The 18,399-nt window shown below is 53.3% G+C and overlaps 1 protein-coding gene across 7 annotated transcripts in view; it reads left to right on the top strand.

Moving 5' to 3' along the window:
* Nucleotides 1-16,775, top strand: part of Arhgap27 (Rho GTPase activating protein 27) — a 32,749-nt gene extending 15,974 nt beyond the window's left edge. For 2 of the 7 annotated variants that reach the window (XM_063269174.1, XM_063269175.1), the window contains exons 4-18: nt 7,776-8,191; nt 8,562-8,744; nt 8,931-9,011; nt 9,101-9,184; nt 9,444-9,511; nt 9,811-9,901; nt 10,260-10,364; nt 12,938-13,036; nt 13,838-13,943; nt 14,135-14,257; nt 14,330-14,428; nt 14,614-14,691; nt 14,782-14,916; nt 15,005-15,110; nt 15,222-16,775. In XM_063269174.1, coding sequence (XP_063125244.1) covers nt 7,776-8,191; nt 8,562-8,744; nt 8,931-9,011; nt 9,101-9,184; nt 9,444-9,511; nt 9,811-9,901; nt 10,260-10,364; nt 12,938-13,036; nt 13,838-13,943; nt 14,135-14,257; nt 14,330-14,428; nt 14,614-14,691; nt 14,782-14,916; nt 15,005-15,110; nt 15,222-15,399 — 1,952 coding nt within the window. In that variant the 3' untranslated portion in view covers nt 15,400-16,775. Of the gene's footprint in view, nt 1-2,890; nt 3,208-7,771; nt 8,192-8,561; nt 8,745-8,930; nt 9,012-9,100; nt 9,185-9,443; nt 9,512-9,810; nt 9,902-10,259; nt 10,365-12,937; nt 13,037-13,837; nt 13,944-14,134; nt 14,258-14,329; nt 14,429-14,613; nt 14,692-14,781; nt 14,917-15,004; nt 15,111-15,221 lie in introns of those variants that run through there. The other 5 variants (NM_198759.2, XM_008768291.4, XM_006247525.5 and 2 more) reach the window with 4 other exon arrangements.
* The last annotated feature ends 1,624 nt before the right edge of the window (nt 16,776-18,399 follow it).

The following is an 18,399-nucleotide window of genomic DNA, read 5'->3' as shown; positions in this document are numbered from 1 at the left end:
TCTGTCTCTCTCTGTCACACACACACACACACACACACACACACACACACACACACACACGAGAAACCAAGTTTATAAAGCACCATCAGGAGGACCAGGGTGATTGAAAAAGAGGAGGGGATGAAGGTTGGAGGTGAGGCCTCCATAACCAGTGGAGACTTTGTAGGCCCAGGTTAGGGAAGCTGGCACGAAGAGGAAGCCCCTGTGCCCTGCAACGAAATGAGAGAAAAGAAGTCTGAGGGGAGGGGCTGGGGATTTAGCTCAGTGGTAGAGCGCTTACCTAGGAAGCGCAAGGCCCTGGGTTCGGTCCCCAGCTCCGGGGGGGGGGGGGGGGGGGGGAAGAACCAAAAAAAAAAAAAGAAGTCTGAGGGGAGTGTGGGTACAGGCAGCCCCTGGTCACACGTTCTTACTCTGCAGCTTGTCTCAAGACCACAGCCTCCACTGAGCAGCCCAGAAGTTCTTGACGGGCTCTGTGGGCCCTCTGCCAGCACTACCTCTAGTATGTGCCAGGAAGGAGCCACACCCAGATCTTGCCCACCCGGGAGGAGCAGGCCCAGCAGGCAGCTCCATGAGGTCATCCAGAGGCTGAGGCAGAGTTCAGTGCTTAGGGTGCCCAATCCAAAACCCAGAATCATAAAAGCAGAAACACACCCAGCTTTCTCCCCAGGGCCCTGTGGTTGTGGGAACCCAGTGGCCAGCTGTGCTTTCACAGAAACCAGCCCTGGGGGCGGGGAAGAGGACAGCCCCATGCTATATAGCTAAAGAAACTAGGGCCCAGAAATTCCAGCTAGTGCTCTCTGAGACAGAGCCTACCCAGACCCCCATGCCTCTGGATATATTCATTCTGTGTTTATCAAGATAATTCAGCCCCAAACCCATCCTGTTCAGGATTCTGCTAAAGTGGACACCTGCCTGGGCCTGGGACTGCACAACCACTCCAGAGAGCGGTGAAGTGCTCTATCTAGGACTCTGCTCCCAGATCGTCCCTGTACAGTAGTGAGCATGTAGCTCTCAGTGTAGACAGAAGGATACTTAGTCACTGGCCTGTAGAAGGTGTAGTAGGGGAGGGACCCACTGTGTGACAATGCTGAGATAAAAAACACATTCCTTCCTGCTGTGTCTCTACCCAGTCTGGGTGGCAAAGGGCAGGCAGGCTCAGAGAGTGGATGGAGGCCCGTTCCTGGCTGAGCATTTGATTTGTGCGCTCCCTCGTTCCCTCTCCCTCCTCCCCTTCCTCTTCCCCTCCCCTCCCCCTCCCCTCCCTTTCCCTCTCCCCCTCCCTCCTGCCCACCCCTCTTTCTCTTTTGCTTTTCTTTAGAGATAAATTCTCACTAAATGACCAAGAAGCTACAATGAACAAATTCCAAGCTACCTTCAAATTTACAATCCTGCCTGAGTGATGGAGTTACAGGCACATGCCGTTCCATGCAGTATGTTTTGGGGGCATTTTTTTTTTTGTCTCTCAACCCAGGGGCCAGGATTTTCCCCCTTGCACCGTCCCCTCCCCGTCCCCTTCCCAGGGGGGTTTTGAAAGTGAGGCCTGGAGAGGGAGGTGAGGTAGGGTGGTTGGCATCTGGTCTTTGCAGGTGACTCTGCCCCTCCTGCTGTGTAACGCTCAGCTCAGCACTCAGGCTCAGCCTGGTGTGCTGGCGGGCACCAGCTGTGGTCATCGCCTCAGCTTGCTGGGAGAAGCAAAGTCACGCTTTAGCCTGAGAGCTAGCCTGTGGACCCAGAGTAGTACTGGCTTGGGGGAGGCCGACTGTGGGCCATGCACCCTGGGGACTGGTTTTCTGATGAAGCGCTGGCAGGGCAGAGGACCACAGAGCCTCCACCTTCCTGTGCTCTCATTACGTGTTTCCATTCCTTTTTTTTTTTTTAAAGATTTATTTATTTATTTATTTATTTATTTATTTATTTATTTTATGTATACACTGTAGCTATACTCAGACACACCAGAAGAGGGCATCAGATCCCATTACAGATGGTTGTAAGCCACCATGTGGTTGCTGGGATTTGAACTCAGGACCTCTGGAAAAGCAGTCGGTGCTCTTAACCACTGAGCCATCTCTCCAGCCCAAGTGTTTCAATTCTATGACCTGTCTCCCTCTGGGGTTTCTGAAGTGAGAGAGGAGGGGTCAGAATCTAAACTAGAAACAGGCTGGAGACTCAGAAGCAGGGCCCAGGAAGGAAGCACCTTGGGGAGGGACAGGATAGACAAGATGGTCCCCAGGGACTTGGAGGAGCAGCCATAGCTGCTCACCCAGGGCATGCTGGGTCCACTGTGTGTGCCTGGGGATGGAGTGTCCGTCTCGTGAGGGGAGGGAGGAAGGAGAAATCAGAAGAAAGGAGCTGGTTGCCGTCCTCTCTCCTTTCCCTCAATCCTCAGTGGAGGTGAGCAGATTAGCACATGGACGGAGAGACAGCTATGGGGATGGATGCGTGTGGCCACCCAGGAGGAAGAGGGCAAGTGCACCTTGGTAACCAAGTCTGGAGGAGACAGAGCCAGGTGGTCGAGTGGGAAGACAGTGGTGTGATCACTGTCCCTTCTGTTCTCTTTGCTGGCAGAGTCTAGACACCAGCTTCCTCATACCACATGTGTCCAAACCCCTTCCTCATCTGAAACGTCTCTTTCCACAGCCTTCCTCTTTCCCTTCACATCCTCCTGGGCCTGCTGGGAGTTCACAGACACTCACTGTCTCACATCTGCCACAGGAGGCTCAGTACTCTAGGCTTGCCCTAGGTTGAAGCCCTCTCCTCAGGATTTCCACCTGTCCCCATCTGAGCATTATCTTCCAGACCACCGTAACTTACACGTGAGGGGCTTGGTACCAGCTGTTCTGAGCTGCATCTGGGGCTGGGATTTAGATCCCCTGTGTCACCAGAGCACTGAGCACAGGGGCGGAGGGGACAGCCAGTGGTGTCCAGGAAACGTGAAAGCACCCCAACCTGCACCACCCCACACCCATCAGGCAACTTTGTCTCAGGCACTTCCGCAGCTGTGACAGGAAACCAGCTACAGTCTTAGCCTCCCCGCCATCTCGAGGCAACTTCTTGTTTCCCAGTTGCCCTCTGCCAGCCCGGAGTTGTGGTCCTGGGCTCCACCCCCTAAGCTTTCCCAGGCTCCATCCCAGCAACTCAGAGGGGGCCGGGATGGTGGACATGATTTCAAAACTGGTCCGGAGGCAGAGCCGGGCCCTGCGGGCACAGGTAAGGCTAGAAGGGCTCAGGGCAGGCTCAGCCTCTGCCGGGGTGGCCTTCTGGGTTTAGAGCTACAGCAGACCTGCGCCGCACTCTCCTAGGAGCTGATCTTAGAAGCTCAGAAAAGGGCATGTGAGCGTGGTGGTGGGTCGAGACATTCTTCTCAGAGGCCTTTTCTGTTTCTTTTCTGTCTATCCTTGGAAGGGTAGACAGAGAGTTCTGAGATTCACGGCTCGGGGCAAGACAGACAGGGTTTCCACCACTGTGGGTAAGGGAAAGGAATCAAAGGCAAGGGGCGCAGAACCATAAGGAAGTGAAGGGGAATCTCCTGGCTCAGTTCTCTGACCTGAGGTGAGGAGGCCTCTTCCTCTTCCCCACTTCTGCACCTAAACGTTACAACTTAGGAGCCCTTGATACTATTTTTAGGCAATAGCTGCATGTGGGTCTCCAGAGTGGGGGTCTGCCATGTCCCCCTGAAAGCGCAGTGAAAGAGTCTATGCAGCCCCCGGAAGTGATGAGAACCCAGCGGAACCCTGCTAGCAAAACAAAGCTCCCTCAGCCTATCACTGGGGTTGGGGGCTGTGGGGAGCCCACGGAGAGCTCCAGAGTTTGAGGGACCAACGAGTATGACAGCTGCATGGCTGCAGCAAACAACTTCAGAGGAGCGGGTTCTGCCCGCTCGTCTCTATGAGGGTCTCTCTCATCCACCCGGAGCAGTTGGTGTCTCTGGGGCAAGCCTGTCTTCCTAATGCTTCCCGCTCCCACCACGTGATTCTGCATCGTCTCTTCTTGTGTTAACCCTGACACTCTAGGGACTTAAACCTCTCTCTCTTCAGTATCCCCCATACCTGCTGGTGTGTCCTATGTTGGAGATCCCTGTTAGCTCCAGTAACCTGTCAAGCATAAATCCCTGCTCCAAAGAGCCCAACACCATAGTAGCATCTTCCCATCACCCATGGACCCTTCCAACCCCAGGCCTGGAACAGGCAAGGCCACAGCCCCAGTGCATCCAATTGTGGGGCAGGAGGCATTATCTGCCCTCTCTGTTCCCTGTCATTGTAGTTTCTGTCCTGTCCCGGTAAATCTCCTGGGCGCTGTGGCTCAAAGCTTCATCCCCACAAATCCTTTCTCACATTCTGTTCTCTCTCTCTCTCTCTCTCTCTCTCTCTCTCTCTCTCTCTCTCTGTATGTGTGTGTGTGTGTGTGTGTTTGTTTGTTTGTTTGTGTGTTTGTTTGTTTCTGGCGTTTGTCACAGAATCGACTTGCCTATTAAAGCAGTATCTGGGTATCTGGGTAGATCTGGTTTCACCTGAATGGGGCCAGTGGCACTGGGCATACCATCCTATGTTACACTCACAGGAGATGCATGCCTGGGACTAGGGGGATGGCTCAGTGGGTAAAGCGCTTTCTGTGTAAGTGTGAGGCCCGGAGTTTGGATCCCTGGAACCCATGTAAAAGCCAGGTGGGCATGGAAGCCGCCTGTAATCCCAGTGCTGGGGAGGCAGAGACAGGATCTCTAGAGCTGTACTAACCAAGTCGGGGGTCTCTGGCTGCAAGTGAGAGACCCCGGCTCAACAGTTTACGTGGGGTTAAGTGGAGGAAGGAACCGATGTCGGCCTCAGACCACATACATATATGTGTGTGCGCATGCGCGCGCGCGCGCGCGCACACACACACACACACACACACACACACACACACACACACACCACATACACATGCAAAGAAAGAAAGGTGGTTAGGTAGATGGTCCGTTACCCAACCTCCTAGGCTGAGTGCCACTGGGCCTGAACAAGGTGATGAATGGCTTAGACCTCTCTCCAGGGAGGCTCCCCAAGAAACAAAGTCAAAGTGAGCAGGAAGAGAGAGAGAGGAAGTCAGGCCTAGGAAATAGCCTAAGGAAAGGCAAGGAAGTGGCTAGGTACCTTCTTCTGGAGAGGTAGGGACCATCCTGGTGTAGCCAAAACATAGGATGCCACGTGAGGTTTGAGATCAGGGAGAAAGGAGAAGTGGGTGGAAGGTCTGTCTCCACCACGGGAGCCTAAAGGGATAAAGGAGGGGAGTTGGTGGGTTCAACCCACGTGCATCCTGGGAACTGGCCAACTTGTCGAAACTGTGACCTCCCGTGTCTCGCCATGCCTCAATTTTTTTATTCTATTTTATTTACTTATTGGGTGCCCATATAAGTGCACACATGACCATACATACCCATATATACCCACATCATGGCCCATATGTGAAGTAGGAAGGCAACTTGGGCAGAGTCAGTCCCCTCCCTCCACCAAATGGGTCCTGAGGTTCAAACTCAGGCTGTCAGTGCCTTTAACGGCAGAGCTCTCTCGCCAGCCTCTGGCTTTGCCATCTCTCTCAGCAGTGCCCGTCACTGACATGCTTCGTGTGTCCCCTGGAGGCCAATCTCACCGAGCAGGGACTAATGTCCATTTGTTCTCTGCAGCATTCCTGGCGCCTGGCTCAGTTCCTGACGCAGAGCAGAGCAGAGAAATCTTTGTAGGACGAGTGCCTGGGGTTAGGGATTGGGGGGTTTATTTATTTGTATGTGCGTGACTCCAAACACTCATGTATGTACATGCATAATGTGTGTGCCCGGTGCCCAAGGAGGTCAGAAGAGGGGATTGGTTCTGCTTGAGCTGGAGCTGTGAGCCATCATCATGTGGTTGCAGGGAATTGAACCCAGGTCCTCTGCAAGAGCAGCAAATGCTCTTAACCACGGAGCCATCTCTCCAACCCCAAATAAGTGATTTTTATGTTTCTTCCTAAGTCCCAGGGAGAAGCCAGGTTGAGTAGAACATGCTTCCCTTACACAGCCATGGAGGAGAATGTTTGTGATGATTTTATTTACTTTATTACAATATACATATATGCATAGAGTCTCTGTGTGTGTGTGTGTGTGTGTGTGTGTGTGTGTGTGTGTGTGTGTGTGTGTATTACTGTTAAAAAAAATTGGAGGGGCTGGAAAGCTGGCTTAACAGTTAAGATCACTGGCTGCTCTTCCAGAGGTCCTGAGTTCAGTTCCCAGCAACCACATGGTGGCTCACAACCATCCATAATGGGATCTGAGGCCCTCTTTCAGTGTGTCTGAAGACAGCTACAGTGTACTTATAATAGATGATAGATAGATAGATAGATAGATAGATAGATCTTAAAGAAAATGAATCTTGGTCATTAAAAAAAAAAATGGAAGCTCCAAAATTTTTAAAGGAAAAAGAACTGGATCTGGGGCTCGGAGGACGAGTAACTATTTGTCTTTTGTACTTGAGGCCTAGGACTCAATTACCCAACACCCAACCCCCCCCCCAAGCATAACCCCTACAATCACACTGCCCAGATAGATCCTTTGTCTGCATTTTGTTTGGCTTTGGTCTTTCTGAGACAGGGTCTCATGTACCCGACCCTGTCTTCAAACTCCACACATAGACAAGGATAACATTGAACTCGTGAAGTTCTGCATCTGTCTTCTGAGTGACAGAAAGATACTGACTGGTGTGGCTGGTTGTAAGCAGTACTTAGAATGGAACCCAGGGTTCCCTGAATGCCGGGTGAGTCCCCATAGTCCACCTGTATTAGCTTTTTGAGTCCTGTTTGGTGGAAGCATCGAGTGTTCTTAGGAAACTACCAGTCCCCAGTGCATTTCTGCCAGCTAAGGTTTGATAATGGCCTTGTCTGTCTGTCTAGGGGGCTGGCATTGCTGGGCTGTGTGTGGTGGGGACACAGGAGGGATCTAGGGAGAGGTCTGGGAGTCAGCTGAGTGAGCTGGGTGGAGCTGGACACAGACAGGCTACAAGGGAGCTGAATGCACTGGACCTGCTTAAGTTCCCGCAAGGACGCACGGGCACTGGGACCTGAGACTTCGCTGCAACTAGAGCTTAAAGTTCAAGGCCTGGGGCAAGGAGTGGCAGGAAGTAGAGCCCCAAGCACAGGACGGCCTCTCAGGGTTGAGACTTTGCCCTTCCACCAGCAGGGAAGCAAAAAGTGTGAATCACACCGTGAGCTCTCTTCTGTGACTAACCAGATGTAACCCTAGATGCCCTAGTCCTTTGTGGGGAAAGGGACAGCTCCTTGATTTGAGCCTTAATTCTCCAGCCCCGACCATCTAGCTGTTCCGCTCTCACGTGTGCGCATGCGCATGCCTTCACTGTGCCCATGGAATACTGTTAGACCCCAAATTAGGACCACTAAAGAATTGGTCCCAGGCCATTGGTCTGTTCCGGTTGGTGTTTCGCCTTTCTCTAAGTGCAGGCTCCTCTGTCAATAAAAGAGCTGAGTTCTTGTTATTAGATAAACAAACTGATACACAGCACTTTCAGAAATCATGGTGATTTTTGGGTTTTGTTTGTTTTTTTTTTTTTTTTGTGGGTTTTTGTTTTGTTTTGTTTGGTTTGGTTTGGTTTTTTGCCGCAATTTCTGGGATGGGCAAGGCACACATTTTCCACACGGAGAAACTGAGCCAGAGAGGTACCGGGGCTTGCTGAAGGTTGCCCAGGTTACAAATGTCCAGGTCCACAATGTGTAACTCTGGAGTTGTCTCAAAAGTCGTCTCCTTCTGCTCCTGCAGGTAGACGAGCCACCGGAACCAGTGTATGCCAACGTAGAGAGGCAACCTCAGGTCACGTCGCCGCGCTCTGCTGCAGCTCCTCCTCGGCTCAGCCCGGTGTGGGAGACGCACACAGATGCGGGCACTGGGCGCCCCTACTACTACAACCCCGACACGGGCGTGACCACCTGGGAGTCACCCTTTGAAGCACCTGAAGGCGCCACCAGCCCGACTACCTCCCGGGCCTCTGTGGGCAGCGGGGAGAGCCTGGAGACAGAGTGGGGCCAGTACTGGGATGAGGAGAGCGGCAGGGTGTTCTTCTACAACCCCTTGACGGGTGAGACGGTCTGGGAGGACGAGACTGAGGAGCTGGAGGACGATCCCGAGGAACAACTGGAGATGCAACCCAGCCTGAGCCCGCGAAGCCCGGGGCAGCAGAGGGTGAGAGGCGCCCCTCCCACCCCACCCACCAAGGGCCGCTGATCACACCTCCTGCTTCTCGGTGATCAGAGGATAGGGGTGGGACAATGTATGTGTAGGCGCGCATGCAGGGGGAGGGGGTCGGGGAGACCATTTCTGAATATCTTTGACCTCCCTCTTCTCATGCTAATCAGAAACCAGAGAATCAGGGCAGGGCCGCCTCTGAGTGTTGCTAACCCCACCTCTTGCTTCTCAGGGACCAGAGAGTAGGGGCAGATCCCTCTTCAAGGGCCCCTGACTTTTTCTTGCTTCTTGGCACCAAGAACTAGAGAGTAAAGGGAGGGGAAGCAGGAGACAGAGAACCTCTGACTCCATCTTTGCGTCTCTGCAGCCCCCGACTCCTGAAACAGACTACCCTGAATTACTGACCAGTTATCCTGAAGAGGACTATTCTCCTGTGGGCTCCTTCAGTGATCTCGGCCCAACTTCTCCCTTGGTTGCACCCCCTGGCTGGTCCTGTCAAATTACCCCAGAGAAGCAGATGCTCTACACCAACCAGTTCACTCAAGAGCAGGTAGGACCTCACTAGTAGACAGACCTAGACTACTTCGCTGTCACTTCCTTCCCTGGACTTCCTCGACCTCCCCTCGAGTCTAAAGTGAACACCCCATGCCTTTCAACACTAAGTCTGGAGGTACTGCGGCCTTTAGTACCATCCTGGACTCTAGGCTGAGGGCCCTGACCATCCTTGTGTCCACAGTGGGTAAGGTTGGAGGACCAGGAAGGGAAGCCATATTTCTACAATCCAGAGGACTCCTCTGTTCAGTGGGAACTGCCCCAGGTAACCAGCTTGGAAAGGGAGATAGCTGGGGGTAGGAGGGAGAGGAAGGGGTTGGAGAGAATGATTGGTGACAATGTATCTCTCCTCAGGTCCCGGTCCCTGCCCCTCGGAGTGGTCGTAAATCCAGCCAGGATAGTGATACTCCAGCCCAGGCTAGCCCTCCAGAGGAGAAGGTGGGAAAGGGCCAAGGGCCAAGAGCCAAAGGGGTCTGGGATTGGGGATAGGTACAATATATTCCTCCTCTGTAAGCCCCAGAGTGGAGAGAGCAGGGAGGCCCTGGGGTGATCCCTTGTGTAGTGATATCATCCTCCCTCCCAGCAGCTGGACGGTGTTCAGTGAGCTTCAGGGGAACCTCCAACCAAGGAGATGCTAGCTTCTGTACCTCACGGCTTGCCCCTTCATAACTGTTCCCTACCCCCTCCGCTCTCTTAGATCAAGACCCTGGACAAGGCAGGAGTGCTCCATCGAACCAAGACAGTAGACAAGGGGAAGAGACTTCGGTGAGAGCCTGCCCAGACCAACCCTGGCAGGGGGGGCTTTGATGCTGAAGTTCCCCTAGCCTCCCATAGGCAACACTGTTACTAGTCACAGTAGCAACTTCCTATAACGTCCTGTGAGAAACCGGAGCCTAAGCTTCCTTGACTACTGGCTATCTGGGGTTGGGAATCCAGCCCGCTCATGCCAGTATCCCAAGCTACGATCTTCATACTCTGAATCTCAGTGTGTGTTTGGGTTAAGTGAGTCCTCCGGCCCAGGAGCAAATTTAAGCCCCACCCACCCCTACTTCCTCCTAACACAGGAAGAAACACTGGAATGCTTCCTGGACCGTGCTGGAGGGCGGTGTCCTGACCTTCTTCAAGGATTCAAAGACCTCAGCTGCAAGCGGCCTGGTGAGACCTATCCCCGAGTAGGGGATGCCTTCTGCTCTTTTTCTAGTCTTAAAGATGGGTACCCACCCAAGTACTGAGAGGCAATAATGGCAGATTCACTCTGTACAAACACCTCCCACCACTTCAGGCCTGAAGAACTGTCCTTGGGGATGGTCAGCTCTAGTCTGGACCGCAGGGCGGCTGAGGCCTAGCATACCTGCTCACAGAACCGGGTTGGGCTCCTTCCTTCTCTTCCCTCCTGCTTTCCAACAGGTTCTAGGCTAAAGATGCACAGGGGAACCAGGGGCTATAGCAAGCCCACCTAGATGGATGCCCCATATAATTTTGCTTCCTTCCTTCATTCCTTCCTTCCCCACAGAGGCAGCCTTCCAAACTCTCCACCCCTGAATATACAGTCGAACTGAGGGGGGCCTCGCTCTCGTGGGCCCCCAAAGACAAATCCAGCAAGAAGAATGTGCTAGAGGTGAGTGGATGGATAGGGAAGGGAGCCCGTGAATCCCACTGCAGACAGGGCCCAGGAATGGGGGCCTGTGAATCCCACTGCAGACGGGACCCAGGAATGGGGGCCTGTGAATCCCACTGCAGACAGGGCCCAGGAATGGGGGCCTGTGAATCCCACTGCAGACAGGGGCCAGGAATGGGGGCCTGTGAATCCCACTGCAGACAGGGCCCAGGAATGGAGGCCTGTGAATCCCACTGCAGACAGGGCGCAGGAATCGGGGCCTGTGAAAAGGAGGGCCAGAGTTCTCAAGACTCAAAGAGAAGGCTGCCTGGGGTTGGGACCAGTGCTTCTGTTGTCATGCTGTCTGAAATCCCTGACTTGGGAACAGAGTTAATAGTCCTTGCCACTGAGGGTAAGAAGCAGGTCTCTGGGAGAGGAGGCCATCCCCAGAGTGGCTTTCTTCCTCTCAGTTTGAGACCAGGGACTCTGATTCAAGCTCCTTACTGGGATGGGTTGAGCCAGGAACCTGCTTTCACAGGCCAAAGCCCAGATTTTGGTTTTTATTGGGTCCCCATCAAATAAAGCAGTGACGAGCTGGTCCGGTTTCCCCGGCAGGTAGAGCAAGAAGACTCTGGCAAAGTCTGGGCACCACACCCTTCAGTGTTCGGGGGTTTGTCGGTCCCTAAGAGCTGTGAGGCAGAAGACAAGAAAAACACATGGGCAGTGAGAGCTGAGGAAATGGCGTAGTCAGTAAGGTGTTTATCCACAAGCAGGAGGATCTGAAGATCCCCAGAACCCATGTAAAAGGGCAGCGCAGTGGACACGGTTGTGATCCCGGGGGTGGAAAAGCAGATACATGCATTCCAAGACAAAAAGTAGACAACATCTGAGGTTGGACACTGGCCTCCACTCACAAGTGCGTCTCGTGCACACACACACACATACACACACACACACACACACACACATATATACATACACACATATACACACGTACACACACATACACACACATGCACACACACACACACACCATAGGCAACGAACTGATAAAAAGCCACCAAAAAACCAGTAGCCAGTAGCTGGCCAAGCAAGTTAAGGACGGTCCAGGATGGGGAGCAACTAGGGGCAGACAGTAAATAGCAGATGCTCAGGTGTTCACCGAGAGAAAGTTAGGCTCTCTCAGCAGCAGAGGAGAAAAGGGAGGGCAATCAGTTACACGGATCTTTACTGTTAGGGAGAGTTAAATTTCTCTGTTCCAGGGAGTCTAAGCTGTTTCCAAATCCTTGGCTCTTAAAGAGCTTTCTTTTTTTTTTTTTTTTTTTTTTTTTTTTGGAGCTGGGGACCGAACCCAGGGCCTTGCGCTTGCTAGGCAAGTGCTCTACCACTGAGCTAAATCCCCAACCCCTCTTAAAGAGCTTTCTAAAGTGTAGCTCTGTGAACCTGGGGTCTAGAGGGATATGTGATAAGTGTCTATAGAAGCTGGGCTTCTGACACCTTAGGACGGCATCAGACAGGATAGTATGAAGAAGTTCAGAAGCATGGCCAGACTTTGTGCAGGGAGCCCGGATGTTTTGTTTTGTTTTGTTTTGAAATGATTCTCCAAGTTTTATTTGATTCTAGATTTATTTATTTTATATATGTGAATGTTTTGAATTTGTGTGTGTGTGTGTGTGTGTGTGTGTGTGTGTGTGTGTGTGTGTATGTGTGTGTGTGTGTGTTACCCCACAGAAGTCAGAAAAGGGAAAAGGGAACTGGGTTCCCTGGAACTGAATGGTTGTGAGCCGCCTTGTTTGTGGGTGCTAGGAACCACACTCAGGTCTTCTGCAAGAGCAGCAAGTGCTCTTAACCGCTGGCGGAGCCATCTCTCCAGCCTCGCATTTATAATTTTTTTTTTTTTTTGGTTCTTTTTTTCGGAGCTGGGGATTGAACCCAGGGCCTTGCGCTTCCTAGGCAGCAAGCGCTCTACCACTGAGCTAAATCCCCAACCCCTCGCATTTATAATTTTAAAAAGTGTACAAACAAAAGACAGTTTTCTCTGACTCTAGAAGTTGTTCCCCACTGTGTGAGACAGATTCTGCTCTCTGCCTCTCTCTGGACAAAAGGGCAAGGCTGACGATGTATATACTTCTAAAGCCAGGCACTGCAGCTGCCGAGACGCCATAGCCTCCGGGTGTTTGGGATCAGCCATGGGCCAGCCACGGTCTATTTCTGCCCCTCCCTGCATTTTTCTCCCCACTAGGATCTTCCATAGGAATTTTCTATCGTTTGCCCATTCCCTGGGGGGGAGGGGGGAGGCCTGCTGTGTTCTGTGGCGGGCGGCAATGAGACCTCTGCTCTATAACTACTAATATGCCCATAAAATGACTCAAATGTCCTGGACCTCGCATTAGTAAACACTGTTACCCACAGCATCAAACAAAGAGGAAGAGTTGGGCCTGGCTTGTGGCCTCTGCTCTATTAGACTCTGAGTTGCTTAGGGCAGGGACAGGTCCCCTCCCTCTCAGTACACACACACACACACACACACACACTCTAAGCCTACTCCCAAGGTAGGCAAGAGAACAGGGAACTGACTGACTGTGTCCCTCCAGCTCCGGAGCCGAGATGGCTCAGAGTACCTGATCCAGCATGACTCAGAGGCCATCATCAGCACCTGGCACAAGGCCATTGCCGAAGGCATCGAGGAGCTGGTAGGCCGAGCCTGGAACCCGAGGGGCTGTCGGGGAGGGGCTTGGGCTTTTTATGCAGGACCCTCAGCTATGCACAGAGGAAGAACCCCGTGGCATCAGCCCTGGGGCTGGTTTTGAAGGACTCTACCGGAGGGGGCAGGCATAACCTGAAGAAACTTGTCATTTTGAGGGAGGGAGGGAAACAGACTCAGGAACTGGTTCTCAGGAGCCAGACAGCCATGGCAGCTACAGATGAAAGCATTCACAGATTGAACTCAAGGGCCTTGCATCTTCCAACAAGTGTTTTGCATTAAGCCACAGCCCCAGTGGTGCCAATTATGGACTGGGGATATAGCTTAGCGACAGAGGGTTTGCTTTGCATGCAAATGGTCCTGAGTTTGATCCCGGGCTCTGACAAAAACCAACAGCTCTTTATAAGATTTGTCTCTGAATTCCATGTGGGTTAGCAATGGGTACAGATTTTGGTTGTAGGAATCCAGGGGCAGGAGGTACTGTTGGTGTGATCGACAGTGGTCTGGCCTAAATGTGAATTGCAAGCTCAGTCAGTCTAGTGGGATGGAGAGAGCTGAGGAATTGAGAGGAGGCTAGCGATGGCCAGGATAAGAAAGAAAGGGAGAGGAGAGAATAACTTAGCAGCTCCTGGAGGACTCTGCAGTCAGGGAAGACAGAAGGTCTGATTCACAGGACAATAAACTGACAAGAGAAAACAGGCTCTTCCTGGGGCATCTCCAGGCCAGAGCTGCTTGGGAGAGGCCCCAACCCGCCCCAAGCCTTGCTTCTCTGAGGCTGTCTGATTTCCAGTCTGCAGACCTGCCCCAAAGGGAGGAAGGTGAACCCAGCAGTGCTGATTTTGGGTCCAGTGAGCGCCTCGGAAGCTGGAAGGAGGAGGATGTGCGGCCGAATGCAGGTGTGTGTGTGTGTGTGTGTGTGTGTGTGTGTGTGTGTGTGTGTGTGAGAGAGAGAGAGAGAGGGGGGGGGGCGGGTCAGGTGGGAGGTGACCGAAAGACTCCCCGCTGAGGAGCGGGAAGTGATGCCCTGGTTGGGGTCTAGGGCCAATGCCATCACTGCCACCTGCTGACTGAGTTCGGTCTATGGCAGCCTCACCCTCGCTCAACCCCGGAAGCCAGGAAAGCGACTTGAGCAGGGTCCGGCACAAGCTCCGCAAATTCCTACAGAGACGACCCACTCTGCAGTCTTTGCGGGAGAAGGGCTACATCAAAGGTACCTGCAGTTCGCCGGGATCCGGGCTCAGGTGGCGCGGGGCTGGGCGGCGCTGACCAACCTCTCCCCCAGACCAGGTGTTTGGATGTGCACTGGCTCAACTGTGCGAGCGCGAGAGGAGCCCTGTGCCACGCTTCGTGCAGCAATGCATCCGCACCGTCGAGGCCCGGGGTATGTATGCATGCGCAGACAAGGCAGCGCGCCATGACCAGCTTTTAGGGAGCCAAGGGTGGAGACCTCCTGATTGAGCACAGGGTCAAGAAGAAGGAGCCGGAAAGACTCTGAATAGGAAAACCCTGAGTAGAATTCGTCAGGGACCCCAGTCTTTCCAGGGTCAGCCATTTCCTTTCCCACAGGGCTGGATATTGATGGGCTGTACCGCATCAGTGGGAACCTGGCCACCATCCAGAAGCTGCGCTATAAGGTGGATCACGGTAGGCTCTTTCCCAGTCCTTTCCCTGAGGCCTGAAGGCGCAAGAGAGTGCTGATCGCCTCTCAATACCCCGGGCGCTTCCCTGTTGCAGATGAACGCTTGGACCTGGACGATGGGCGCTGGGAAGACGTCCACGTGATCACAGGTGCCCTGAAGCTCTTCTTCCGAGAGCTGCCGGAACCCCTCTTCCCCTTCTCGCACTTCCACCAGTTCATAGCAGCCATCAGTGAGTGGTTTAGGAAGAGGAGGGGTGGGGAGGTTAGCTTGCTTTTGCCACAGCCAGCAGATCATTTCTGATCCCTTCTCTCATTCAGAGCTGCAAGACCCGGCCCAGCGCAGCCGCTGTGTGCGTGACCTGGTGCGTACGCTACCAGCCCCCAACCACGACACTCTCCGCCTGCTCATCCAGCATCTGTGTCGGTAAGAAGCCATACTTCCGAGGGAAAAAGAGGACGGCTTAGTCGTGGCTGGAGCCCATGGTTGAGAGACTCCCCAAGCTCTAACCTCTTGATCCCACCAATCCCACTGCAGGGTGATCGAGCATGGCGAGCAGAACCGTATGTCTGTGCAGAATGTGGCCATAGTGTTCGGGCCCACGCTGCTGAGGCCTGAGATGGAGGAAGCCAGCATGCCCATGACCATGGTGTTCCAGAACCAGGTGGTAGAGCTCATCCTACATCAGTGCGCAGACATCTTCCCACCGCACTGACTCTGGACCCTGGGTTAGCTGGAGGCCGCGAGGCTGGACTTCCTCTGAGGCTCTCCACTTCCCACCCCGCTGCACTGTGACTTCAACACCCCCTCGATTCAGAGGGTACGGTGACCCCTGGTGGGTAGTTCATGAAATGTGATTTCTCCCTGTCACATCCCCTGTAGGTGTTCATTAGGGCCCTTTCCCGATTACAACTCCGCCTATTGCGTGGATGTGATAATGTCCCTGGGGCTGGGAGGTGAATGTTTGTTTTAGAGTCCCATCCACCCGCCCACCCCGGCTGAAAGAAGGGATTTGGTGAGAGCCTTCTGGTGTCCTCAGGCCTGCACCTGGCCAGGCCTTGGAGACCCTGTAGGCCCCGTGCTATGCAAGAGGTCATGAAGCAGCTACTGACGTCATCTCTGCTGCCAGGAAGGGGACTGACCCTGGCTGCCAGCCCAGGCCACTGACTGCTTTCCTCAGCCTTCCACTCCAGTGTCACCCTGACACATGCCACCTGAGAACTTTTCCTATGCTTCCCTCTCTCCCTGGGCCACACCCGTTCTCCACAGGAGTTCTTCATACTAACCCCATGCCAAACCTGCACCTACTCCACATGGCTCCTGGGATCTGGGACTTGCAGAAGTCGAATTACTTCAGGGGTCCATAGGTGATCCGGTTCCCGGCAAAGGCTCTCCCCACAGCAAGCCCAGCTTCTAGAGGAGGAAGTGATCCCTCAACCCCCAGCAGCACAGCCTATAGGTGGACCAGAGTAAATCTGCAGGAGCACTTTGTGTAGGTTAGAGGTTGGGGGACCCTGAAGGCAGCAGGGAACCTACCACAGCTGGTTTTTTGGGGAGGGACAGCATAAATAGAAGCCCCCAGCTGCTGTCTGTACCCTGGCTGGATGCCTACCTGGTACCCACTTGCCACGCAGAGCTAGGAGAGGCCTGTCCGGAAGGTCTCAGCCTTAGGCAAACAGTTGAACCTGTGTCTGCTGCCCGCTTCCTCCCTCATGCACACACCACCTCAGTTTATGGGTCTGAACCCCTAGCTCCACCCCCCGCCCCACCCCCACTGACTCAACAAACAATAATAGCTAATATTTATTAAACATTCGTACTATGCCAGTCTTTCCCTTGGGTTTCTCCCTTGGTTCCATGCAGTCCATATTTATTGTGGGTCCTCACGTGCCGGGCACTGCGCTCTGGGGTAGAGGTTCTGCGCATGCGTTCTGGAGCTTGACACCCAGTTAGTACGGCTGATGCGAGCCCAGCCCTGACCGTGGCAGGGCGCAGAAGAGAACGAGTGGAGGCCTCTTGCTGTACACCTATATATTTAAAGTCCCAAGGCAAGCGAATAACTAACTGTTAAATAAAATGTTTATTCTCCTACTTCGGTGAATGTACTCTGATAATGGCCGGGAAGACTGGCTTCCAGCTTAAACACCTTGGACTCTTAGTTGAGCATTGTGGTATGTGAAGAGCTACTCTGGTTCTCAGTCTGCCTATATCACTGTATCATCCTGCCTCAGTGCACAGCTGAGGCTGGCCTTGAACTCCTGAACATCCTGCTTCCACCTCCCAAGCGTTGACAGTGCATCACCTGCTACCCTTCCTTCTTTCCTGCCTTCCTTCCTTCCTTCTTTCTTAAAGATTTATTTGTTTGTTTATTATGTATAGTGTTCTGTCTGCATGTACGCCCACAGGCCAGAAGAGAGCACCAGATCCCATTACAGATGGTTGTGAGCCACCATGTGGTTGCTGGGAATTGAACTCAGGACCTCTGGAAGAACAGACAGTGCTCTTAACCTCTGAGCCATCTCTTCAGCCACTGCCACCTTTTAATTCATTTGCTAACTGAAAGGTCATGGGTTCTACCCCCTCAGAGGCCGTCAAGACAGACACCACTGTGCAAGTGTTTCTGTGGCCACACTGGCTTTTACGACTGCAGCTGCTACTATGACACTGTAGAGCAGGTAGGTGGCTTGATCAACGGAAGTGTATTCCTCACAAAACTGGAGGCTGGATGTCCAAGCCGAGGCTGCAGCAGGATCCAGTGGGATGAGGACACCTTTGGCTTGCAGGCAGCACTCTCTTTCCACGATCTTAAACGGCAGTGGGGCTAAAGGTCTGGTCTTGCCACACGAGGACTCAGATCCCAACATCAATCATGGCCTTACTTAAACCTAGTCACTCCCAAAGGCCCCATTTCCAAACACCATCACCCTGGAGCTCGGGGCTTCAGTGTGACTTGGGGGAAGCTTCGAGCTTCCGTTTGTTGACCTTTGTGTTTCCATCCTCTTGGGAGCACAGCTGTTGCCAGGTCCCACAGTGACCCTTGCATCTTCATCGGGAGGGATGAACCCCCTCCCGTCTTCATCGGCAACCATGGGAAGGGGGTGTTGTATTGTCTCCCATCGTTGGCTTTCACTAGATCTCCTCAGAGCCCTATCTGCCTCCCTCCCCCTCCACAGGTGGCTGGCCTCTGTCCCCAGCAATGGTGGGAAAGCCACAGTGAGTCTCAGAACAGCTCCTCCTCTCCCTAGTTCTCCTCATCTCCCTGGGGAGTTGCCTTTCTTTCTTAGATACATCCACAACTCTCCATGATCTCCACCCAACACAACAGCCCAATACGGGAAAATCGTGGAGAGCTGTGGGTGTGAAGATCGATGGATCAGGCTCTGAGGTCAGCCTAGGGCACTCAAGACAGACACCTGAACAGGAATGAGGGTGGCAATTTGGGGCCCACATCCAGACTCAATCAAGCTCCCAGGAGCTCTGGGTGAGCAAATGCATTGTCCGTCCTGTGCAAACCGCTCTGCTGACCACCCGAGTTGCCTGACAGATGGCACAGATCAGGGCAAAGCATATCTTTTTTAGCCCTGGGCATGTCCCAGCAGGCTTGGATGAGAGCTGTTGGTCACCACCCCTACCAAGCAAGGCCTCCACCCACTAGGAAACCAGCCATGGAGGAGGTTATGGTACCCATGGTGTCCACTACTACACCTACCTGACC

The sequence above is a fragment of the Rattus norvegicus genome, chromosome 10 (genome assembly GCF_036323735.1).
Source record: "Rattus norvegicus strain BN/NHsdMcwi chromosome 10, GRCr8, whole genome shotgun sequence".
Classification (NCBI taxonomy): Eukaryota; Metazoa; Chordata; class Mammalia; order Rodentia; family Muridae; genus Rattus; species Rattus norvegicus.
This window is presented reverse-complemented; position numbering and strand designations above follow the sequence as displayed.